Here is a 25,710-nt window from a genome sequence, read left to right on the forward strand (position 1 = left end):
TCAGTAATATGATGCTTCAGATTTAAAATGTATTTCAATCAAACATAATGTAGAGTTATAAGCAGTAATGGCTACTGTTGATAATCGGTTGCCGGAGGATTTCTCTCGGATAGCTGTTCCAGCGAAGCTGGTTGCTCCAATACCAACTGGGGCACCACCCAATGCTCTCACGGAAAGAAGTAAGCGGACTTTCCACGCTATTAAGATTTCTATTTTGCAATTTATAAAAGTATTTTTGCTTCTTTTAGAATTCTTTTCCAAGCTAGGGCAGAGTTACGTAGTCAAAGCGGAGCCCAAGTCCGTACATTTTGCTGGCTTCAATGTGGGAGAGACTATCGTGAAAGAGCTGGTTAGTACGATTAAATGATCAATAGCATTAAAGCTGCATCTTTTAGGCACAGATATAATTTAATGGAGAAGTCTTAAAGTCCCATATGATTAAAGCAGCAATTGAAACCCATTTTATAATCTGTATTTTTCAGCGGTTGACAAATGTTTCCGCAAAAGTTCAGCGATGGCATATAATACCGCCTTCAACTCCTCATTTCAAGGTCAGCTTTCAGAAGCCAGAGAGATGTGTCCCCGGCCTTTTTATGGACATGAAAGTTATCTTTACACCAGACGAGTGGAGGTACTATTCAGACAGCGTGCGAATTCATTGCCAAGTAGGTTTATTTGGATCTTTTCCGTTTGTGCCTCCCCCCCCCCCCCCCCCTCTTAGCATATTATTTTTACATAATGATTTACTATGTAATGTCACGTGCTCCGTAACTGGGGGGTGCATATCGTACTGGAGCCACAAACGGAAAAGATCCGTTCAATTTATGACTTTTCAAATTTTTCTATCATTATAAAGAATTTATTGTAGCGCCAAAGTAATGTAAGACCCGAGTTTAAGTTTGTGGATATTCACATCTTTTGCATAGACTGATAATACAGAAGATTAGATTAGAAAAAAAAAATCTTTATTCCCATGCTCATCAAAGTGGCTCCACATGCTGTTGGATAGACCATTCTTAAAGAGCCGGACATCGAGAATTTTTGTTGCTCTTTGTAATACGTTATTTTAAATTCTGTTTCTTGAAAATAGGCAAAATGAAGTTGATTACATCTGTTTTTTTTGTGGTTCGCTTGCATGTAGGATATAATTTGAACATATCCTCCATTTATTTAAGATTGGAGCTATTTAAGTGGCTCAGCATTGACTAAAAATCAACAAACATGAGTTTTCGATAGCCGAAAACAGAGATCAAATATTCTTAAGAAAACAAAAGACGAAAAGTTTGAAATCCATCTTTTTCAATTTTTGTGTTGTTTAACTTAAGAATATTAGATTATATTAGAATATAAGAATCATGTAACACAGGCATTCAAATTTGGTTCACCTAGAGTGACTATAATTACTTCACATGGGAGGAAACAACTTATGGAAGAAAATAAATGTGAGAGAGATTTGCTCGGAAAATTAGGAAAAAATTAACATCATCTGTTCTTTGTTTGTCCTCTTTTTTTCCTGTGGTTCCTAAATAATGGGTCAAATTAGCCTAACACGAGTTTTTCAAGTGTTAGTTTCTCTTACTTCAAAGCTCAGCAATTTTCTGCTTACTTGATAAAAAAGATTGGCTTCTGTTCAAAAAAATGCATTAGTGCATCTTTTTAATATAAAGGATTTTGTCACAAATTTAACAATAATTTGTTTTTGGGATTTTTGATGCCCCCTGCGAAGAAGTTTTGCTTTTAATATTGCTGAACTGATTCTAAGATTTAGCGTTTATATTTCCGCTAAAAGCAACTCTTTCTTTGATGTACTTTTGCACTGAAACTACAAATTTTTAATTTCGGCGGCTGTATAGTTTGTTTCTGAGAACTTAGAATTTTTTTCGTGTCTCTGTTATTTCCACTCAAAAATAGATATATATTGTTAACACAAGTGTGCAACTTACTTTAAAAAAAGTTCCAATTTTTAACGAATTTGTGAAAGAGACCATTTTATAACAAAACAAATTCAGCCTTTTTTAAAAAGAAAGCGCTAATTCAGCCTAATATCATTCGAGGTGCAGCTGGATTCAACAATAAAAGACCAAGTTATCTATAAGTTCAAAATAGGCGTGCGGTTTTTAAAATTCTCCGCAACCCTGAATTGTTTTGGCGTCCAATTAACTTCTTTTCCACTCAAAAATAGATATATATCGTTAACAGAAATGTTCAAATTACTTTTAACGAATTTATGAAAAAGATCATTTTATAACAAAAGAAACTCAGCTTTTTTTTAAAAAAAAAAAAGGCGCTGTTTCAGCCTAACATTGTCCAAGGGGCAGCTAGATTTAACAATAAAAGACCAAGTTATCTAAAAGTTGAAATAGTTGTGCTGTTTTTAAAATTAATTGTCCGCAATACTGACTCGTTTTGGCGTCCACTTAGCTTCTTACAATTTTTATTGCAATCAACCTTAGTTTCCATAAATTTGTCTATAATTATTAATTTTTTGGAGTTTGAAGCAATGTAGATTCGTTTGATTTTAAAGCAGTTGTAAATTTAAATCGAAGATTAAAATCGAACTTAATGCAATTCAGATTTGTCGAATTGAAAGCAATGTAGATTCGTCCATATTTGAGAAAAACTCAATGCCTCAGTGGTTAAAAAATCTGCCATGAAGACGCAAGGAATCCCTGGCCCTTCCGGACTATGCAAACGAATGGCGAAGGATTCTGGCATCAGTTAAGGCGTCCTCGACTGATCTATGCAAAATAATTGCTAAACCAGCAATACGCATAGCAACTTCTCATTTGACTTTCCCTGTTCCGTATAATTCATGTCGGTCGACAGCTCTTGATAATATATCCCTTGCACGATCGATGGAGATTGGTGAAGTCCTAGGCCAAATTATTGGAAGAACTATAGTCAAGTGTGTTAAAACCGACCTTTGCATATTAGGTGGTGGTCAACCACTATGTATGGATCAAAATGGAGGCATTGGATGTGCCACTCATTCATTGCTGCTGTTTTTCTAAAAAACACAGATTCGGAAGCGATCTTGCTTATTGACCCAAAAACGCTTTCATTAGTCTCAACCGTGATCTTGCCTTAAGAAACATCAAGAAAATGTGCCCTTCTCTCTATGATTCCATTTGTAAATCGTATTGCGAACCGTCGAATTTGTTTATTAACAAAAAAAATAATACTCTCCTAGAAAAATACAACCCACGGTGACCCACTTGCAATGTTGATGTATTGAATTGCCATTATCCCCATAATTGATATTCTTGCCGATTGCTTCACAGTTCAAAAGTGGTATGCGGACGATGGTTACATTGTCGGCTTTCTTGATAACTTAAAAAAAAGTTTTGGACTCATTGAAAAAACATGGTCCTGCTTTCGGCTACCATCTTAGAAAGTGCCATGTTTTTACCACCACAGAGCATCTTTTTGAAAAAGCACAGCAGATTTTTGTTCACGACGAAGTGGAAATAGTTGACTGTTGTAGATTACCTAGTAGTGTAACAGGTTCTGATAATGCAGAAAAGAAGTTTGTAGAAATATCACTAAAACAGCAGAAATCGTTGTTAGGAAAGCTGACCTTCATGCCAATGTTTCACTTCAAAATGCTTGTAAGTCGTTCACTTCATCGGTTCAGCATAAATTTACCTTAGCTCGTACAACACATGATATTGAGGACCTGTTAATAGAATGTGAGAAATCAATCAACGATGATCCATTACCTATTTTATTAAAGATTCTGGCCTACAATAAAAAATACAGGAATATCTTTTTGTTGCTGAGAACGGAGGGTGGCCCGAACGTCCTTAAACCTGAAAACCGTTTTAAGAATATGAATGATCAGTTCAACCGCCAATTCCTATATCCTCATCTCTGTCCAAAGCCGAACTAAAGCAACAGCAGATCATACATGAAATAAAAAGGGAGAGAGCTTGATATCAAATCAAAAAAGACGACAAATAAGATTGAATTAAATGAAAACGAGGCTGGCTCACTTCACTTAGCGATTACACTTTGACCGAAAATCGAGTTTCTTGATGGCATTGCCCTTCGCTATCGTTGGGACCCAGTGAAGATGCCATGACTATGCGCATGCAATGAAACCTTCACTGTGGCATAGGCCCCTCCACTATCCGGAGGGAAGATACGCCCACATGGGACATAATGTTCTTCGCGGTTTCTTTGGGAACTTGTTAACTGATGTCTGCCATGATGTCGAGATGGAACCTCATCTTGTGCAGTTGCAAGGGGAAACGTTTGCTCTTCAATCAACAACAACTGATGATGATGCAAGATTGGATATCAAGGCCAACGGAATTGGGGAATGCAGGTTCAGCAAAACAAATTTTGATGTAACATTTTCAATCCGCTGACAAAAAGTTGCCCTGAAAGCAGTTGCGAAGCCTATAAGTACAATGAATCTATTAAAAAGAACAAATATGAAGAAAGAGTAACGGATATTGAGAAAGCATGCACCGGTGGAGCTGGCCCATCAGCTTCAACAGCTCTGAAACAACTGGCATTGAAGCTTTCTGCGCAAAAAGAGGACAGCTACGTTGACATCATATCATATATAAGTACAAAAACTAGCTTTGCTCCCCTAAGGAGTTCCATCCTCTGTATTCAAGGCTCACGGAAACTTAGATGGCGCGAAGTTGTTGATGCTTCGATGGGAGCTGTGGTTGAAGAAGGGAAGCTGTTAGTTTGATTCATCTAATTTAGCCATTAGTTGTTTGTTTTCTAAAGCTTTCTGTCTTTCGTTTTACTTTTTTCTCAGCTAATGTTTTTTGTATAATATTATTATTTTATTGATGGATTTAAACAATACGAATTGTTTTATGAAGATGTAGTGCTGGGAGGCCCCAGATCAGCCAATTTTCACCCAGTGTTGGGGAGGGGCATTTCTTAATTCAACTTTTTACTTAGATTTGTGGCCGAATTACTCAAATTTTACTCATTTTATTCTACTTACGAGTCAACTGTTGTTCAATCAATTTTGGTGATCCGAATATTTTACGCAGAAACATATGAGCAATTTCATTGGAAAGGCCAGTCAGCATAGAAGAGTTTAATTTGAGTGTTGTTGTTATTTTTTCGTTTACGAAGAGTTATTGAGTTTTAAAGTTTTATGGACATAGAGTTGATTTTTTACAATGGTGTTCACTTTTTTTCCTACTTTTGACCGAGAAGTTGACCGTGAATTAATGACCGTAATTTGACTGAATTTTTTGTTTTTCGCGTACCCCAATCAGAGGTCTCTAGCCCTCAACTCTTGACCTTCTCCCAATTTTCTTGCATTCGTTTTCCATTTCTGCCCCTAGAATCCTTTAGCTTAAGCTAGCCACTACTAAATCCCTTACTTTGACAGTTGTTTGAGATAATTTCGTGAGTCGTTGATTGGTTACATTTATAGAATTGATAGATTTATTTTCGAAGGATGATTCAAGTTGTCTGCCACGCTTTTTTGAAGGATACTGGCTGATTGTTCCGACCACTTGTTGGTGTAGGAACTGTATGCTGAACTGGGTTTTTTGTTTAATCAATTTTGGCCAATCTTTTGATTTATCGTAAAAAGTTTTGAGTGGTGTCATTAGAAAGCCCGTCAAGCGTAGGCTGTGACATACGCCTTTTCTCAAATTTTTGTCGCTTTCGTTTAGTTATTGAGGTTCAAATTTTTTTGATATATTTTACTTTGAACACTGATTTTGTTCATATTTTTGACTTTTTTTATAAAAAAGTTTGTAATTTTTTTGCCCAATTATGTTAACATTTCAATCAGTCACCTGAATTTTGGGAACCTTTAAGCAATATCAAGGCTATTTTGCTGTCTCATATTGGTTTCTTACAATAAAAGAATTTTATTTGCATTTGTATCTAGTTTTTTTTGTTTTTAGAGCTATTTTTCTTTTACAAAGTATGCGGCGATTTTTTTGTTTAGTGTTGAATATAATTTGTTGATTGAATTAGTCTGTGGGCAACTGATAAATTTTTTGAATTTGCACTAAAAGTTTTGTAAAATATTTTTTTGTTAATTTTGTCAATTTTTTCTTTGTTGTTTTGTTACTGGGCCTGAATACTGACAGGGCTAACGAATTTCGATTTAATCTAATTTTTGTTCCAAGCTGATTGTTCATGGCTTTGATTACTTCAAAACTATCTGTTTTTGTGAAGTTTGAGTAAATTTTTGTGTTTTGAATTAATTTTTTTTTCTGTAGTTTTTTCACCGATAAAGGAAGCTTATCAATGGGTTGAGTTCTTCGCTAATAGTTTTTTGATTGGATATCAAATGTTTTCAAAGTTATAGTGAATTTTGAGTTTTGAATGTTGTTGTTGTTTTCTGTTTTCTTGCCCTTCAATAATTTATTCTCAAGTCTTCATTAAGTCTTCATAAATCAGTAGTATATCAAATGTGTGTTTATATGAATTGATAACAAACTTGGTTGAATAATCGGTTGATAAATTCCAAGGGAAAATATGACTCACCTCAATCTTGATGTTCATCGTGTTTATACAGCTTGGGTAATATCTATTCGATTTTGTCATCTAAATTTGGATACAAAATTGCAGAGGTCAATTTTTTCAACTTACTTAGTCTTAATTTTGAATTTAGAATCTATTTGAAGTTGAATAGAGGCTACTTGTTACTCGAAAGACATTATTGTTTGAGATTTAGTTTGAGAACTGAATAGATTTTGGTTTTTGGATCTCATTTTTTTCCACCAGATAAAATTTTTTGTTGATTTTTATGTCTGTCGTTTCGTTTGGTCGAGTTTTCTTTCTAGTGAAATAAGGAAATTTGATCTCACTGTCGTGTAATTTTGTATTGAAGTCTGTCCTGTTTTAAGAATTAATACAGGACTGTAAATAACAAAATATGAAGGCAGTCTAAATAACAATATTTCTTTGAAGGCAGTCTATCTTTGCTTCAATTGGTAGAAAATTGAGATAAGATTTTGAATCAGCAATACCGGAACATAATTTGGCGCCGCACATCAACGAGCCTCCTTGTTTATCTCTTCATTGAAAAAGCGCAAAAGCGGAACAATTTTGCCCCATTTGCGCAAATATATCAAAGACGGCCTATAAACTAGGGAAACATTTTTACTGCTCTTCAGCCGTGTAACAAGTTGAAATGCAGTTACACTTTTGCCTATTATTCCATTCAAACAATCTTTATCCACTTTTGATAGATTTTCATAGTTGTTCTCTCTTTACTGATTTTCCATCGATTCCTCGCCTTGATTCAGCTATTTTAATTCAACTGAATCTGAATTGTGACGCCAATTTTACAAATTTGTCTTGTGAATTCAAATTCTGTCCGATCAAGCAACCTTATCGTAAAGAGCACAAGATATTTTCTAAGCGTGTTTACCGAGAGCTTTAATTCTTTTTTATTTTTTCTACATACTCTCATTTTTGTTATCATTGCTGACCACCAGATAGCATGATAAATCAATTGTTCAATGTTCAGCTTGATGTTTTGCGTTAAAAAACCTTGTTGCTTCAGAGGATGTTTTCCCACATAAATTATACTCAGAGAACATATGATACCACTTTCCGACTTTTGGCAAGTTGACAATTAAAACATCTGCAATCAGTGTGAAAACCAAATATTTGAAACGCAAAAAAGTTCTTAGGTTTGGAGAGTTATGGTTATTGTTAGCACAATTCGATCTTTATGGGATGATCATTTCAATTCAGTAATCTGAAGATCATTTTCAACTAGATTTTTTCTGCTTAAGATCTAGAGGTAATTTAAAATATTGTTCTGAGGAAACGGCAAGATCTAACCGTCAAAAATGTTCAAATAGTTAGATATCTTTTTGTATATCTTATTTGTCTAGGTTCTTTGAACGTTGGCCATAACTTTAGGGAGATTTCACTAATTAGAAATTATTTCTAGCCAGATTTTTTCATTGAAATTAAAAAATATTGAAGCCGAACAGAATAATTTGGAAGACATTTTTCGATGTTTACTAAATTAAAACATTTCCTTTTTCAAAAACTACTCGTTTTTAGTAAAGAGACATCTTTTTTTGTTTGCTTCTCATAACAATTCAGATCTTCAATTCCTCATTTTCACTGTGTCGTGTGTGTGGAAAAATTTCGTTATATGGTAGAAATTAGCCTTTGATCTATTTCGTAAATATTTTCTTTTCCGAATATTTGTATCCTCCAGTCGGCTATCGCAGTCTAATGATAGGTCATCAAATATTTGGATCTATTCTGTTTTGCCCCCCCCCCCCCAGTGTTTTTTACGCCCGCAGTTACAAATTATATGTTGTTATACAGCACGTTACAATGTAAAAAAGCACGTGCGGCTGGGGGCGTAGAAAATATAAGCCCACTAAGCTGGGGGGGGGGGGAAGCAAAGCCGAATAGATCCAAATATTTTTAGAGTAAGATGCATTCTACCAAACATTTTGGCTTTCAATGCATACACCTTTTGAATCCAATAACAAAAATCCTTTGTGTATGTGGCAGGCTTGTAAATGAAACGACGATGTTGAACAGGACCAAGATCAATCTTGCAAAATTAGCTTGAAAAATCTTAAGCTTTGCTTCTTGCAGTGAAGAGAAACATTTTACAATAGAAAAACAGTAGAAAAGGACAGCTGAGAATAGGCTACCGTTAATTCACTGCACACTAAAAGCCTATTGCTGCTCCATTTCGATTACGCAGAAACAGAATTATTTAATATTTGTTCATTGCCGACTGATAATTGGCCCTCAAACAACTATTGGAAGTTGTTGATAGCTTCGAGAAAATTCAATCTGATAAAAACAGAATAATGCTCCCAAAAGCGCATAAGTATTTCGTCCATAACTTTATACAATAAATTTACATCGGAGTAGTTTACGAGAACCGTTCATTTTGGATAAAGCTCGGATAAACTGGAGCTCGACTTAGAGCACTTTCCGTCTGGGACGGTCTGGGCATACCGGTTTCCGTCTGGCACCGCAGCCTTGGTCACGCTTGTGATCTACCGCTGATCTCGTTGTTGTGAACCCGAAATCAGTTCAGTCTGACAAACAAAACAGTCAGACGATCCAAAAGAACAGCAGAGTCCGATTAATTGCTACAAGTTTGGTGTGAGAGCAATTAAAAACGCTGAATTCTGGTTTGAAAAATTGTTTCGAATTGAGCCGAAAGGGCTAACTTTGTGTCTCAAAACAAATGCAATATTTTAATAGGCTTAATAGCTTTGCACTAGTACTCCTATTTCAAAGTTGATTCTGGTTTCAATCTTGAGAGAAATGTTGACTTTTTCTAGAACGAAGAGAACATAACAATTCCTCTGCATGCGTACCCAGTGATGAGTGGAACAGAACCGTTGCCGGAGTCTCTGATTCTGCCAGTGACTCCGATCGGAGAGACAACAGAGTACAAAATACCTCTCACCTGCACAGCCCCAATTGACTTTGAGTTCCATATCAAAGTAGTGTCTCCTCACGAGGCTTTCTCTGTCACGCCTTTGGAAGGTACAGATGTAATTTAAAGATTTGGCTGTAATTATTTTGATTTGGATTGATTAATAATCAATTGGAGTATATTTTTTGGGGGGGGGGGGGGCTGAGTTCTTTTATGACAAAAACTTTTCATTAATTAGTTTAAAGTGTTTTCTAGTTTTGTTTTCAATTTTTTTTGCAGCAGACTATCGACGCTGTAAAATCGACCATGTGCATTTTGCAAACCTTTAGGGCGTAAAACGTATATACTGCTTATAGCTGGTGTCGCGGTTAACTTTTAGTCTTTATTGGGTTCAATTCACAATTTACCGGGTTGCTCATTGCACAAAATTCTTTGTAGTCATACTAGGTCATGTATTGTTCCTAGTAATTATACTAAGTATATATGATTTATATGGTTTCATAGTAGTCATACAAGGATCATTCAAAAACTCAATCTTGTTCTTGTTTGTACCTTGTCTCGCTTGACGTTTGATGTTGATAATTTAGAATAAAAAAGGTCATTATATCCTATGCCATTATACCCAATTTATTCCATTTGATCTTTTCATTCAATAATCCAATTAAAAATTAGCACTCGGTATTTCAAGTACGTTTTATCATACTTAAGCGGACAATTTAATCCCATGTTTGGTTATGATAGTTTCATATCAAGTCCCGCGGGCCGCTGAGTCATGACCATGGCCTGTGAGTTATGATAAAATGCAGTAGCTAAATATTATGCTAAATAATAGTTTTGGTATTTTCAACTTTAGGCAAACTATTGGGTATATTTTTGGTATTTTGTCACATTGTGGATATCGTCCTGACAGTTACATTTATTCCACCAAATATCAGATTGTGATCTCGTTTCATCTCAAATAATTTCCATACCGAGAGTGTTATGATAGTTTAGTCGTATTAATAAGGTTACCGTTCAAATGAATCCTCGTCAATGTTATAAGATTTATCTATCGTGATAAATAATTATTCAACCTTAAACATTCACTCTTTTCTTTTTCTTTTCCAAAAATATGAATTTCTTGGTTTTAAAATTGGGGTTTCACATTCTAGGTCTGGTACCTGCAAATGGAACCACAGAAGTGTCAATCACCTTTGCTCCCAAGGAGTTCAGTACTGCATTGATGCGGCTGGAGCTGTTGATTTCCCAATTCGGCTTCAGTCCTCTCTTCTGCACTCTCGTTGGTCACGCGGTCCCAGGGCATCTCAGGTTACTCTCACGTTTCACATTTTTTGACCCCTCAGAGCCGTAATTGTTACGCATAACTTACTCAGAATTGTTTCACGTGCTTCCGCGACTGATTTACGTCAACAATGGTTTTTTTATAATTCATCTAATGTCGTTTACTAGAGATCACGATCGCTTGAAAAAAATTGCTCTAACATAGGGCATCGATATTTGAAAATGGCTGAAATTCTCCCTTAAACGTGTTAAAGATATCATTGTTTCTGGAAGGTTCTGGAATTTTCCAGCTTTTCTACAAGGTTTTGCTGCTTTGTCATTTACCTAAGTTTTAAGCATTTGTTCTATTGCTATCAAATGAATTAATAAATGAAACAGTGAACCCTGTTCTCGATAAAATATAGCAATCTCTAAAATCGGCGGCTCCAGAGTATCTATTTGTTTCAGGTACCTTGTGGAATCCAAATTTTTAGCCAATCAAGCACAGGTTGAAGAGGAGGAGGAACTTCCAATGAATTACGAGATGAGTGACAGACTGATGGATCTGGAGAGTTCCAGGGCAGTTAGCAGAATGCCCAGAAAGAAGAAACATTTTAAGGACTCAAAGAACCAGGACGCAAACCTCCTCTCAAAGTCACTGGTAAGTCTGTGAACTCTAAATGTCTTTGAAAAGCTTGGAAATAGGAAAAAAGTTTTAATGAGACCTTAACTAATTTCAAGTTGATTAATTAAGTTGAGGGTATATGGCAGGGTACCTGTTCGCTAATCTGTTATTTTGAGGTCATGAAATATCGTCCTTCTCTATTATGAATATAGTTCCCAAAATTCTATTTTCTTTACTACTGAAAATTTTTTAATCAACTTCTGGAGTAACTATTTCTCGAACACATCTCTCACCAGCAACTATTTCTGGCCTTGCAGTTGTCAAAAGCAGTGCAATTTATCAATTTTTTTAATCCAAAATCAAAATTTAATTGTTTTGACAATTGTTAGCCTTTTTCTGTTTGGCGACTGTTTATAGTTATATCAATATCATCATGATCAGTTGTTTTCCAAACAATTAAAAAGTGTTCCGAAACCAGATAATGTTTTATTGTTGTATTCAGGAGGTGGAGTTTAGTGGTCATCGCTTTCCTCTGAACTTGAACAACGTGCACGCTGTCAACTATGTTCTCACACAGCAACAGGGAAAACTCAAAATCAAGGATCTCAAACACGGTCAGTTCATCTTTAATTTATTGCACAGCTTTTTTTGTTTCTTTATTTTGCTTCAATCATGGTATGTAACATTGGGTTTTCTGGAATGCTTTTAAATTTTGTGACTCTCTGAGACTGATTGTGAAATGATCGATGTTCTCAAAAAATTGATCATATTTTGTTCTTTGCAGTGCGGCAGCATGACTATGAAAAGTTCAAGAAAGGTATGAGTCATCATTCTTTCATCAAATCTTTTCAACAACCCTATCCATTCTATTTTTGAGCTATTTTGACTCAAATGATAGAACAAAATTACCTAAACTTCTGATTGTTCTTGTTGAAAAGGTGCAAATTCAACATCCTGCGGCTTAATATGCTCAAACATTTTTTTTGGAAAGTGCTCTTCGAAATGGTGAGATATCAAGAAATCTACAAGAAAGCAAAATTTCTGGGAAAACACAGCTATGAGGGGCTCGAACTCGGGCCAAGCGTTCTTCAAAAATAACGATCATCGCGGATAGCGGCTACTCATCATTTTGGATACTATTTTGTTGTTTGAGTTGTCGTTTTTGGTGTGCTTTAGCCCTGGAGCAGATGCGTAAGAGGGGCAGGGGTACTAAACAGATGAAAGAGGCTGTGTTTGAGTCAGCTGTCAGACAGGTGGTCTTGGAGGAGAGGGCCAACAACCTCAGATGGTAACAGACTAACCAACACTTGTTACAAAAACGCTAAAAATTCTCTTAATATAGCCCTTCTATTAAATCATTGAGAAAAATATTGCGCAACGCTTTTCATGATAGTTGATTGTGTTAAATTGAGTATATTTAGTGTATTTATTTTTATCAACATAACTAAATCCATAAATCCTACTGCATATAGCTGGCGTCAAATGTAATATTTCACGTCAAGAATATTGCAACGCTGTTATATTTAGCTTACTTTCCTAATATCAGTATACTACCTTTGGAATATTTTCTGAGAAAACATTTTAGCCCGATGGAGCTGAGGTTGCTGTATTTCCCCTTTCGATGCTGACTATTGTGCGTTTCAGGCAAAATCAGCTGGGCTCTCAACCTATGACTCAGAAGGCCAAGAATATTGTATTGGAGGACAGAAAACAGTCCCTAGTCATCTACCATGTAAACTACCTCATTCAAGAATTCTTTTTCTGATTTGCAATGTTGTAAGCTGAGCGTTGCTACATTGCGTACTGTTGGTTTTTTTCCTCTGACGCTCATTTTCCGTTTGACACTTTTCTCTTTCTGCACAGCTCAAATGAGCAGTTTTCCTCAACTGTTCATTTTCTTCTTCAGGTGCTCTTCTAAATGCATGACGTCACTTGTTACCCTTATTAGAAGTGATCTTCTCGGTATGATTAGTTGAATGGCGTGTTTGCTTTTTTAAAATCATAAATGACATAATTTGAGTTATTTTTTCACTCTTTTTTAATTTTTAAGGTCACCGCAGGTTCATTGTGAACCATTTCAAGGTGATTAAATTTCAATTGATTAAAGAAAGCTCGTGAAAGTAAGAAGCCTTCAGGGTTAAAATGAAATAAGAATTTTTAAAAATGAAAAGCCTTGTTTTCTTACAATGAAAAACTCTGAATTTTTGGATAAATACAAGGTTAATAACAACTTAATGCAATATACAATTTTTAGAAAACAGCATTTTATAATTGTATGGTTAAAATTTTTAAAACTGGACAAAAATTTGACACAATTGTAACTTTAACATGACACAATTGTAACTTTAACATTTAAGACTTTACGATAACACTTAAACGCCGACAGAGGTAACTGCTATATCTTATAGTGCGTGAACTATATCCCGAATGCCGAAGCAAATGTCTAAGTTGGTCGGTTGGAGCAGAATTTTCCAAAACTGTGCAAAAACTAGACACAAACTCAAAAACTTGTATACCTACTTCTTCAGCTTGAGCTTCTCTGCGCTAAAAGACATGAAGTCATTGTTTTCCAATCCGAAATTCCCCAGATATTTTTTCGGCCCATTGCTTTTCAGTTTATTCAGTTTCTTGAAAGATCATGAAAGATACGGAGACCCCAGGTGACTCTTATTCTTGATTTTTTGTTTTTCAAAAACGTCACGCCTTTTCTTTTCCTTTCTAGTTTGTAACCTTTTTAGTTTATTTAATTACAGTTTTTATTCGAACGAAAAAGCTTTTCGTACGTTTGCAACGCGAGCACATTTGAAAGTTGTTTTATTGCATTCTGTATCAATATTTTCCTGCTCCGTCCTTTTGAACTTTGCGTTTTTTGCAACTTTTCGAACATATTATTGTTGCCACCGTCATCACTGAGAATTTTGTTTCTGATTGTGTATGGGTCAAGTTTTTTTAGTGTCTCACTGTCTCATGCTTTTAACGATGAGCCTGTCTCAATGATATGCTTTAATTTTGGTATGAGCATAATGATTTTGCGCTTGTTGAAATTAACTGCCGGTGAGCTTTCTGGCGTCTCTGCCTATCTCAATTTGAACAGTTTTTCTTTCCTAAGGACGCTTAAATTTGATTTTGTTTTAATTTGGGGCGTGCAGTTAGTCACCAAAATTAAAAGTTGAGCAAATCTAGTTCAGTTTTGAATTTTCATGGGCTGCGTGCAAAATTTTCTTGATATAATCCATAGGCCTATATTTCCACAGTTTTCTAAAATCAACCTGGAATATATTCAATTAAAATTATTTTGCTGGCCGATAATTTCTAAGATTCGTTATTGGCCAAAAACAAATCGGGATGCTTTGATTTTGAGTAAAATTCAACTTAACGAGTTGATATATCGGTTGAGTGTTATTTGTAGCAACTTCGCATTATTTTGTTTGTACATGATTGTTTGTTGAGTTTGTTCTTATCTTTGTTGTGTTTTTGCTCCAAAATAAATTTTTTCGGCAATTTTCCAGGTGCACACGCATCCTTGAACTTGTATGGCGTTAGCATAGCAATTAGCTCCCATCTTTTTCAGAACGAGACGAGACTGGAGCCGATACCAGAGGAGGAATACGAGCGAGAGAAGACGAAGTTACTCACTCGCAGAACATACCGACTGGCTACTGATGTAAGAGCTCGATAAAAGAAACAGCTAAATTTTTCTATTTATGTAATGAAATCAATTTTCTTCATAAAATTTAATGAATCTTTTCGATTGACTAATATGTGCCACACGATTATTGTAGATAATAACGACGTTTTTGTACTTAATTTTGAAAAAAAAATATGAAATTTTTTAAATTAATTTGCTGAAAACGAATTGTTCTGTTCATGTTTAGGTACCTCCCGAGCAAGCTCTGTTTGACCATTACAAGACGAACTTGTTCGCAAAAAGGCATTTTGCAAAGGAGAGATTCAAAATGGTTGTTAGAAAGGCTAGTTTCTTTCTCTCTATTTTTCCTTTGAGGCCAACCAAGAGTGTATTGAACTCTCTGCTGCTTCTGAGAATATTGAAAACTTTTTATCTGAGTTGTAAAAAAAAACTGTTTTTCTAGGCTATGATTCAGTACAGGTGTAACAAACGGGTGGTGCGAACTAGACAATTAATCACCGACTACAGAGCTGGTCTCGTCGGAAAGATCAAACAAGGTCAGTATCCCTTCTTAACAAAAGTCAATTTTGATAGAGTTCGGACAGGAAATTTTATCTTTTCCCCAAACTCTTTACACGCCAGAAATCTGTTAGAAAATTTGGATCTTTTCCGTTTGTGCCCCCGGTACGTTATGCACCCCCCCCCCCCCCCCCGGTTAAGGAGCACGTTTCATTTTTATTGTAAATCATTATGTAAAAAATATGGCACGTGCGTCTGGGGAATGCAAATAATTTGCTCCAACTAAGCTTGAGGGGCACGAACGGAAATGATCCGAAAGTTTTATCGACGAGACGATGGTAAATCTTTTTTCACATTTATCAGAAATAGCTCATTTTTGCAGAATTTTGACATGATAACACCGTTTTGTTATTTTCAGTGTCCTACTTTGACCAGTTAGGAGGAGAGGAAGAGTTAGGCCAGTGTCCTCTGAAGATGGAAGCCAAAGCTGTTGAGAAATTTCAGTTCCCTGTCTATGAGAAACCAGGACATAAAGACGATATGGTTAGTACCAATATCAATTCTTTCTCTTTTCCGTTATCAATTCTGACTCTTCCTTTGGCATTCAACGACCAACTGTGTGATTTATTTATGTATTTTGTATAACAGTTCTTGTTCCTGACCTGAAAGAGCTCAACCTTCAAAAAAAGATATTTTGGCTGCTAAGTTTTTTAAAGCCGTATTTCTTCAGATCGAGCACATACCAGACATTCTAACCATTCTATTAATCATTTTCCTGAAAATTTTCAAGTCAGTTTATACTTCAAGATAATTTTTACATCATAGATTTAAATTTTGGGTTTGCAATTTTGTAGACATGTTAATTTAAAAGTCTTTCGGGGTTTGTTTTCATCAATAGGTGCTGAAATGCACAAAATGTGCAACATTCCGGTCTAATTCAGCTCTCACAGATAACCTACATCATTATTGTAGAGTGGAACGTCACATATCTTCTACTATTATTCTCAAATTATCATTGCTGTTGTTTTTAGGCACCTGACGCAATTGGCCGGGTGCCCGTGAAGTCAACACAAGTGTCCTTCAGACGGAAAACACCAGTGTTTGAGTTGTGTGTGGGTAAACAGTACGAAATGATGGGTTATTCTCAATTCAGTATCTATGAACACAGAAGTGGATATGTTAGACCTGGACTGCCTAGACCTCTCAGAACGGATGCCCAAGTAAGACTTGTTCCGTCAGCTCGAAGCATTGCGTAGATTTTTTTCTATATTGTCTGTGGTTTTTGAAAATAGTTACTTTAGTTTTTTTTGGGTGAAAATCATTGGTAATGTGTTTGGGTATCTCTATGTATTCTGAGGCAATTTGTTGGATTCATTTGTTTCTGGTATTTTTCAGAAACGCAATTCGAAGGTTGTATCCAATCTATTTTAATAAAATCTTTCAACCTCTTGAAGTTATACCAACATAATTTGCAGTTATTCGTGTGTCGATGCTTGAGGATATCGATTGTCCATTTTTTATTATTATTATTTGACCGGGAGAGCTTACTTAAGCAGTTTGAGAGAAGTAAAGTTGTTTATTCGTATTTCTTTCCAGGATGAGATAGTGAAGGTGCCCTTGCCACTGGAGGTCATCCAATCAGGTGGGATGAGTATACAAGACACAACAACAACCATACTTGCCAGAGAGTCAATAACAGGTTAGTTCAACCTAATCCTTATCATCAATTAGCCTTCTGTCATGAATTCATATTGCTGAAAAAGAAACTTTATGTGTTCTAAAATCTATCGATAAACTTTCTTACGTATCTGAACATTTTTTGTGCTATTGCTATTTACGTCATTGAATGTAAAATAGCAATTCGATTCATCCATTTTATTTTCAATTATTTGCCTCCCGTATCTTTAAGTTTTGACAGCATATATCTAAAAACTCAAATAACCCCCTTTCATAGGTGGCGGAGAGACAACGCTAGCAAGTACAATTGGCGGTGGCACCCTCCCCTCAGCGGGGAATGAGGAAATTGTGCCTGTGAACAGCTGTGTAGTTGAGACCAGGAGCCTCACCACCTTACAGCCTCCTCCTCTCCTCACAAAGTCACCCCAGTACCATCCACTCCACATCTTTGTAAGGACACAGATTATATATGTGTCTCATGTCGTTTTCTGCAATAACTGAAAACTAAACAAAAGTTTCCTCTTTTTTTGTTTTATATGAGTTACGACAGAGTTTTTGTTTATCGAAGTACGACAGATGTTGGTTTCCGGTTGCTGTTATATTGAAAATGGGGCCAATAAAGAAAACGCCGACCTCGAATCTGTTATCTTCATTTCTAAAGGGACTTTTAAAATATATTTATTTATTTACTAGTTATTTATTAGGACTTCATAGTGTGCGAATGACGTTAAATGAGTCGTGTGAACATCTATCTGAGTTCATATGTCCTTTCCTTAAGTTATTTTCTGCATACTTGGAACGAAAATTTGACTTGCTTTGCAGCAACTCAGAGTTAAGTCATATTCTCTGATATACTCGTTCACGTTTTTTTTTTCAACCAAGTTTGATCTCTTAGAACCCGATGCCTGGTCTGATGACGTTCTATCACCCAATCGCCTACTCAGAGGTTGACGGGGACTTCCACTTGTGCCCTGTGCCCAGATACACCCTACCATGTTCCAAAGACGCCCCGGATGCCACCAGTGTACACATTACGAACCCACATATGTCCACCCAGAAAAAGTTTGTTCACACCACGCATCGCTCTCTATCAATAAGTGCAAATTTAATATCACTATCTTTTAACTGTAATGACAAGTAAACCAAAATGACGTGCATACAAAGCAAATACCGGACGGCAGAGTCTCAAAAACTACTTTGGGTTTTCCCTGGAACTGTTTTATGTATGTATCAAAGTTTATTTTGAATTTTCTCCGGAGATGTGTTTTGTTCGGCTTCAATTACTGCTGTCTAAATAGGATTTCAAGCTATTCAATGTTCGAAAACAGAGCAGAAATTACGCGAAAGTTAAAAAGCAGTCGTTAACATTCGAAGAAGAAAAGTCACGGTTTTTGACTCTTAACTTTAACTTCGTGACCTGGTGTTTTTCATTTTTAAATCTTTTCCTGTTTCCCTTTTTCGCTGCTTCTCGAATCAATGAGCATCAAAGTAATCGATAGTTCGCTCAACCGTGCCTTAAATTTAAAACTACTTCGTTCACTTGCAACAGAATTTGATCTCAATTTTATGATACGTGACCTTTGTTTAAACTATTGTTCATACCATTTCCTTGTGAACAGCCCAAAAACTTCAAAATGTATGTTCGGTTTTAATTCATTAAAAAAAATAAGAGTATGCGTTTACTCTGTGAAGACTTAGAATCAGAGTAACCCTTCGTTTTCAATGTTTATGTACTGATTTAGCGAATTATTATTGAAATGCGATGAATCATTGCTGATATACTATGACACTTGTGCAGGTATGTGGACGAGGAAGACGTGATTAGAGGAGTGATGACGTGGAAGAAGTATCCCAGTCAGAGTCTGATCTCTCTCGCATCCACCACCACACTCGCCAACATATACGCTCCCAGGCTGTACGTAAACAATAATAATAGTATTAATAGATAATTGTTCATTTTCTGTTTCCTTTTTACTGCAAAAAATATCTTGCATACAAATATATGTTCATTCGAACGAAACAGAAAAAGAGTTCAGTGTAATATCTAAGTACGGTTCGTACAGAAATACAAGGAAAAATATAAATTAAGACTAGGAGGATCGGTAATGAGCGTTCGCACATAAACTTCCGACCCCGCTCATCCGCGTTTTTAGCATAAATGTCTACCAAATGAGGAACAGATATGAAACCCCCAAAAATTCATTTTAAAAAAAATGTGTATGAACAACAAGATCGCCTCCAACGCAAATAACTCAGTGGAGTAAAAAATGCCGCATTAGATTGATGAGATCAGCCATTACTAAGAAAGCAAACCAAGACGAACAACAAAATCAAACAACATGAAAAACATTTTTTAATTACATCCAAAACTTTATTTCAAGTTTTTGTTTGAAAAAAAAAACAAATTTATTAACAAAGTCAAAAGAGTGTCAGATAAAAACTGAAAATAAACCAACTTATTTGTTCTTCTTTAGAAAATATGGACCAATCAATTATTAGGCTCGGTAACATTTAGACAAAAAAGAACAAAAAAACAGCAAAGTTAATATATTCGCTTATTTTAAAAAAAACAATTAATTTCAAAGTAACGAAAGCCATTAGATATCAATTGAAGTTATCCAAATGTTTTATGATCAGAGACGCTTCTGATCGATAAGAGGACATAAAGACGTTTCATTATTCATTTTTTATGCGGTTACAAAAAGAACAAAAAATAGAGACAACGAACAAAAATTCAATCAAAACTTGCGCGCAAACGCTGTCGAAGCCGTAAAGCCATATTTTGCCCCGCAAAAATGTTCAATTAAGCCATCCTCGAACGCCGATAATGTGATATGCGACTTCTCATTAATGAGAATAGGTAACAAGTCCACAAAAAAGAGAGAAAAGGGCAAAATTAATTAATACTTTTTTTTCGAAAACAATTATTTTTCAAGTGAAAACCGTTAGCAACAAATTAAATTATTAAAATAGGTTGGTTTAATCGTCCAAAGGAAGCGCTTGAGATCTGTAATTACTCAGAATATGTCTTACGTCTACAAAAAGAAAGTCAAATATATTCAAAAATCAAAAAGTCGTTTTGTTTTTCGAAACATCAGAGACGAAGCCAGTAAATTCATAATGAGTTCATTAAAAACATTAGTTTTACTCTTTCACCTTCCTTCAACTACAACAATGTCATATGTGACCAGTGTTTAAAGAGACTAGGTAAAATGGACAAAAAGGAAATATGCGACGTTAAAAAATGTTTCTTATTTATTTTTGAAGACAATTGTTTTGAAAGTCATGAAAACCATCAGCTATGTACTCAAAGCAGAATATACTCTTCTTTATTTCTCCAAAAAAAACCAATGAGATCTGTCATTATCCAGCAAATTTCATAGGACTAAAAAGACAAAATAAAAACGACAGTTAAAGATAATTGTAAAAAATTCAATTAAATTCTTCGAGAAAGGGGTGTCGAAGCCGTTAATACCGTAATCCATGCCTTTGAAGACTTTTATTTGGCCAATTGTGCCTTATTTTGAACGCCAATATTGTAATTTGTTAACTGTCAATAATGTGATGTGACAAAAGAAAAAACGTGAAAAATGGGCTAATGCCTAAAAATAATAAAAAATTGTGAAATCTAGTATCAAAGCCATAAAACCATAACATAATCCGTAAAATGCAAACAGATTAAATTTTTGTTTAGTAGAAAAAAAGAGAAAGAAGAAGCTTTCCTTTTTACTAACACTAAGTTACAAGTTGACCAAATCAAGAGAAAATTAGTGGCACAGATCAATAAGCCATTGTTTATTTAAATATCAAACATTTTTGAAAGTCAAAACGACCATAATTTTTCGAGAAAAGAAAAAAAGATATTTTAATTTGGAACTGCTTAGGAAGCTAAATTGACCTATAAACAGTGAGCTTCGATTTAAATCGTTTTTTTCTTTAATTAACATTTTGAAGTTCGAATTTTTTTCAAAAAAAGACCGACTGATTAAAATCGGAGTTATTTTGGATTGTAACAGTCCAAGATTGAACCACAACTAGCCTTGCTATTGCTGTTGGTCCTTTAAGAACACTCAATTATTTCGAATGTTATATATCTAGATAATTTGTTAGTTAAAAAATCAAAAATAAATGCTGTGTTTTTGGTAATCATAGAGTAAAGTTAACAGAAAACGGTAAAATTTGAATTGCAGACTACTTTCAAGGGAAGTGGAATTTGGAATGGCTTGCTTTGTAGTTTACAAAGATTGTGTTAATGGTTTTTGGCTGTGTACTTCCGGCAAAGTTAATCAAATTGGACTAAGGAATCTTTTTTCAGGCAATTTTTGATGAAAACGGCTGAATTTTTGAAATATTTAGCCAAAAAATTAAATCAAAATGATCAACAATGCTTTTTTGTCTTTAGAAATATAATTAACAGTACTATTGTTAATAATTTTTACATATTTTAGCAAAATTGACGAAAATTTGGTCAAAGATTACGGAAAATATGAATAAAGACAACAGAATTCACTCTGCTTTTCTCAAAAGTTTAAACCTCGATAACTCCCTGTAAGAAACGAAAATAGTAGGAATCTTCCTAATTCCTTATTCTACGCTGGACGAGCTTTCTAATGATACCAGTCTCAACTCTCTACGATGAATATATCGATCGGCCAAAATTGTCTGAACAAAAAAAACCCATTTGAGTATATATTTCCCCCCCCAAGAGAGGTCGGAACAATAAATAACATCAAAAATAAACATTATTCAATTCATTGTTTGTGACAGCTTTCTAATATGTTGACAATCAAAAATTTTTACCCCTTGAACATAAATCTTGAATTGACCCTGAGTCTTCATGTCTGAGACCAGGGCGCTTGATTCCAATTTGACTAAGGTGTCTGTCTTTTTGTTTTGGAGTCATTTATTAGTTTCCATTAATTTCAGTTTTTCTCCCTCTGAATAAATTTGAATTTGCAGAAAAATTTGATCCAATATAATGGCGTTTGCTTTATCTTTTGCTTAAAGCCCTGTTAGGATCAAAAATCTATTTTTTTCTGTGCTTCGCTTAGTAATTTATCTATGCAAAAAATTGCGGTAACCGTTTGATCAGGAAAGCTTCATTAGCATTTTCGCGTGAATTCATTTAGCATTTTTATGTATCTCTTTTTTTCTGTTCTACTTTTGCCTAATTGCACTTGTAGTTTTATCTTTCGCAGCGGAGCCAAGGAGAGAAACTATAAAATATAACTTGCTCATCGTGGAGAAACTGCCAGATTGATGGTTTTGAATTCCGCAATATGTTTCAGAAGGTTTTTTATTGCTTATTCTTTGTGTGAAAGATTTGCAAACAGTTTGGCCCTTTTGAGCTGATTTTAAATTTTATTGTTCCAACCCTCCAAATTTATTTTGGGGCTAAGAACTTTATGCGAGCCGATCAATATAATTTCTAAGAGATTCAGCACTATGTCAAAAAAATTTTAAATGGTGCATCTCAAATCTCTGATACTTTGAAAAATTTTCCAAAATGTTTTGTAATGCAAATGTTTTTATCTAATTTCTCTTATTTTTCATCAAAACAAAATTTTTTTGGCAGGTACAATTAATGAAAACCAGAGTCTTGTCAACTGTGTTAACGAAAAGTGTTACTTTGTCTCTTCTAATGTAACTTTGCTGTCTTACTGCTAATACAATGAGCTTGAATTTGATTTATGTCAATTATTTGACGGTTCCTGATATTTAGATCAAGCTGAGACCTCAATTTTGAATAATAAAATTAAAAATTGTTATACTCAATTTATCGATAATTGCTCCGACTCACCTTAGTAGGGGAGCAACTATATGGTCAAATAGTTTTGTTTTGTTGAGTCAATTATGGGCGATCGATATATTTATCGCAGAGAGTTGTGAGTTATCATTAGAAAGCTCGTCCACCGTAAAATGTATAATTAAAACAGTTCTTTTGTGTTTCGTTTTTTATGTTTAAATTTTTGTGAACATTTGCTTGATTTTCGTTGCATTTTCCGTATGTTTGTTCAAGTGCCCCTCTTTGCCAAAAAAATATATTAAATTGTTGACGATAGTGTTGTAAGTTTTACTTTTAAAGAAAGAGGAGTGTTGACGAACTGTTTCATCCCACTTTTTCCAAAAGTTTTGGCTAAATTTTTCAAAATTTGGATTTTTTTCATAAATGATTGCAACAAATATGCTTCTTTAGCAGCTTTACAAAGAAGGCTAGTTTTACTTCTCTTTCCTTTGAGAGTTCTAGTATTAAAATTTTGCCAGTTTTTTGCTAATTTAACTCGATAGTTATTCAAGTTTCATCAATTAGTTTTAATATATTGACTTTTGTCAAATTATCTATTTTACTAAAATTTGGAATGATTACGTGTTCTTAATTGGCGAGCAGCAATGGTGAGATTAGTTTTGGTCGATTCGTAGATTGTATTATCTAAAGTTTCTTGCATTTTAGCTGGGCGCTGTCTTTTTAAAAAATGTCTGTGCCTTTTTGTCTTTTTAATGTTAAATACATACCATACGGATTTCGAATCAAGTCTCAATCATTGACAGTAAATTGATTCTTTTTTCGAGCAAAAATTATTTATGTTCTATCTTTACCGCTTTTTGTCTAATTGCAGTTAACTTTAAGCTTACTCTCGGCAACTAGAGTTAGTATCTTTTTTCTAGTGAATTCAAAGTCAAAATTTGGTCTTCTTTGGAGTTTTCTGTTTAATGTATATTTTGGTTTTGTTGCTAAGAGTTTTCATCAAACCTTTTTGATTAGTTGATATTTGCCCAGTTTTTAGGTTCTTTAATATTGTCTTGTCACTTTATCACATAAACGACAAGTCACATATCACATTAGCAGCGTTGGAAGAAGGCGTCGTGAATCTAAAATATCTAATGTTATCAACTCCTTTTTCTCGCTAAATTTAATTGACTTTTTAGCCTGTATTTGTCGTTCTTTTTCTAGACGTTTAACATAATCGCGGTAAGGGCAGGTCCGAACGGCTTCTTAATTGGCGAGCAGCAATGGTGAGATTAGTTTTGGTCGATTCGTAGATTGTATTATCTAAAGTTTCTTGCATTTCTCATGTTTGCATTTCTTCTATACTCATGTTAGTTGATAACCAATGGTTGCGTGTTTTGTTTGCGTAGCTTATGGTTACGCAGTTAATTAACATATTTTTAACTTTGCCTTTTTTTGTTTTTTTTTCTATTTGTGCCTAGTCACATTAGGGACAGGTCCCTTATCTTTTCTATCTAACAAGTTAATTTTTTAAATTTAGGTTGTATCTCATGGTATTTTGACTTCGTTTTTAATTGTTTTCGAAAATAGACATTGAGTTTTGGTCATAATCAATGTTTGTTATTGTTTTTTTTTTGTGATTTGTTGTTCTTCTTATCTCGTAGTTCAGTTAATGACCATCTCAACGGTCTTCTAATGCGGCATTTTAAAATTCATTTAGTTTTTTAACTTTGTAACAAAATTTTTGTTTAGCTTAGATGTATAACATCCATATCTTGCTTTCCATAGCATCCTCGGGAAAATTTTTGAGCACGCCAAATTGATGAACATTAAAGCTGTGTTGAACAGTTTCTGCCCGCTGATTTTTAGGGGACATAAATGACTATGAAAATAAGTGACTCCTTGTTTCAGGAGCGATCCGTTTTGTAACGATGTCATTCCAAAAGAAGGGCCTCAAATATTGGCAGGATTGCCAGAAGAAGACCAGCAGCTTGTCTCAGATGAAAAGTAACTTCTAACTACACCCTGTTCAGCTAATGACTATAGCAAATTTTATAATTTTTTTGTTCTAGGGACACTCAGAATGTGTTGACTCCTACCTCCATTTTGGATCAATTCCACATTCCTCCCGAATTCACTGAAAAGTTAGTCTCTTATTCAATTAACAAGATCATGTACAACTAAATTATTTGCGTCTCCAAAATGAAAAAGGGCTATATAAATTTCGGATCTATTCTGTCCCCCCCCCCGCAGTGTTTTTTATGCCCCCATTACAATTTATGGGCTGTATTGCACGTTACTATGTAAAAAGAGCACGTGCTCCTGAGGGGGAGGGGGCACTAAAAGTGCCCACTGAAAGTTATATGCCCCTAAGGGGGGAGGACACAGAATAGATCCGGAATTTCATATTTTTCAGGCCTCCACTTTTTCAACGACAAATAACGATTTTTAATAAGTTTCAAGGCCCGGTCCAGAAGTTGGACGTTTTGAGATGAAAAGGAGTTATCGAGATTCTTTCTTATTCAGAGATAATGTGTTTTCAGAGACGGCTCAATCCTCTCGGGATCCAAGCTACCAGCCACGCACAACAACCTCACAACCAGAGGTCAGCCCTCAAGGTACATCCGGGAGGTTGAGCTGGAGAAGTTCATGGAGCAGAGTGGGGGAGGGGTGCGACTGGGCACCAAAATAGACGAAAAGATTGACAAGTACAGAACCCTGTGTTCCAACTCGGAACTCATTCTCAAGTGATGATCAGTGATATAAATTTGACATATCAGAGGAAGACTATTAAATACACCTCAATTGCTCAATTTACAATTGTAACATAATTTCAAATATGCAATTTATTATTAGGCTACAAAATGTTTTTTTCCGTTTATCGGTAAACGTATTTTTATTCA

General features: G+C 34.9%; 1 protein-coding gene across 2 annotated transcripts; it reads left to right on the forward strand.

Annotated features, from left to right (window-relative positions):
* On the forward strand, window positions 1-25,672 carry LOC142355717 (cilia- and flagella-associated protein 221-like). Of its 2 annotated transcripts, XM_075407791.1 has the most exons (22): window positions 1-179; window positions 249-349; window positions 483-665; window positions 9,273-9,480; window positions 10,522-10,678; window positions 11,099-11,291; window positions 11,758-11,869; window positions 12,040-12,072; window positions 12,432-12,543; window positions 12,900-12,987; window positions 14,827-14,919; window positions 15,131-15,226; window positions 15,347-15,440; window positions 15,821-15,945; window positions 16,434-16,622; window positions 16,999-17,101; window positions 17,357-17,529; window positions 17,975-18,141; window positions 18,878-18,994; window positions 24,719-24,814; window positions 24,880-24,951; window positions 25,351-25,672. In XM_075407791.1, exons 1-22 carry the CDS (start codon window positions 68-70, stop codon window positions 25,556-25,558), a joined length of 2,832 nt encoding a protein of 943 aa, XP_075263906.1. In that variant the 5' UTR covers window positions 1-67; the 3' UTR covers window positions 25,559-25,672. The 2 variants fall into 2 exon arrangements, with proteins under 2 accessions (XP_075263906.1, XP_075263907.1); XM_075407792.1 differs by lacking the exon at window positions 12,040-12,072.
* The last annotated feature ends 38 nt before the right edge of the window (window positions 25,673-25,710 follow it).

The sequence above is a fragment of the Convolutriloba macropyga genome, unplaced genomic scaffold, assembly GCF_964194025.1.
Source record: "Convolutriloba macropyga unplaced genomic scaffold, txConMacr16.3 SCAFFOLD_1874, whole genome shotgun sequence".
In the NCBI taxonomy this organism is placed as follows: domain Eukaryota; kingdom Metazoa; phylum Xenacoelomorpha; order Acoela; family Convolutidae; genus Convolutriloba; species Convolutriloba macropyga.

Excerpts from the sequence above, each read along its gene's own strand:
- LOC142355717 (XM_075407791.1), top strand. The coding sequence starts at position 68 with ATGGCTACTGTTGATAATCGGTTGCCGGAGGATTTCTCTCGGATAGCT. Across the intron at positions 11,870-12,039 it reads AATCAAGGATCTCAAACACG|TGCGGCAGCATGACTATGAA; the intron begins GTCAGTTCATCT and ends TGTTCTTTGCAG. Across the intron at positions 14,920-15,130 it reads CATACCGACTGGCTACTGAT|GTACCTCCCGAGCAAGCTCT; the intron begins GTAAGAGCTCGA and ends GTTCATGTTTAG.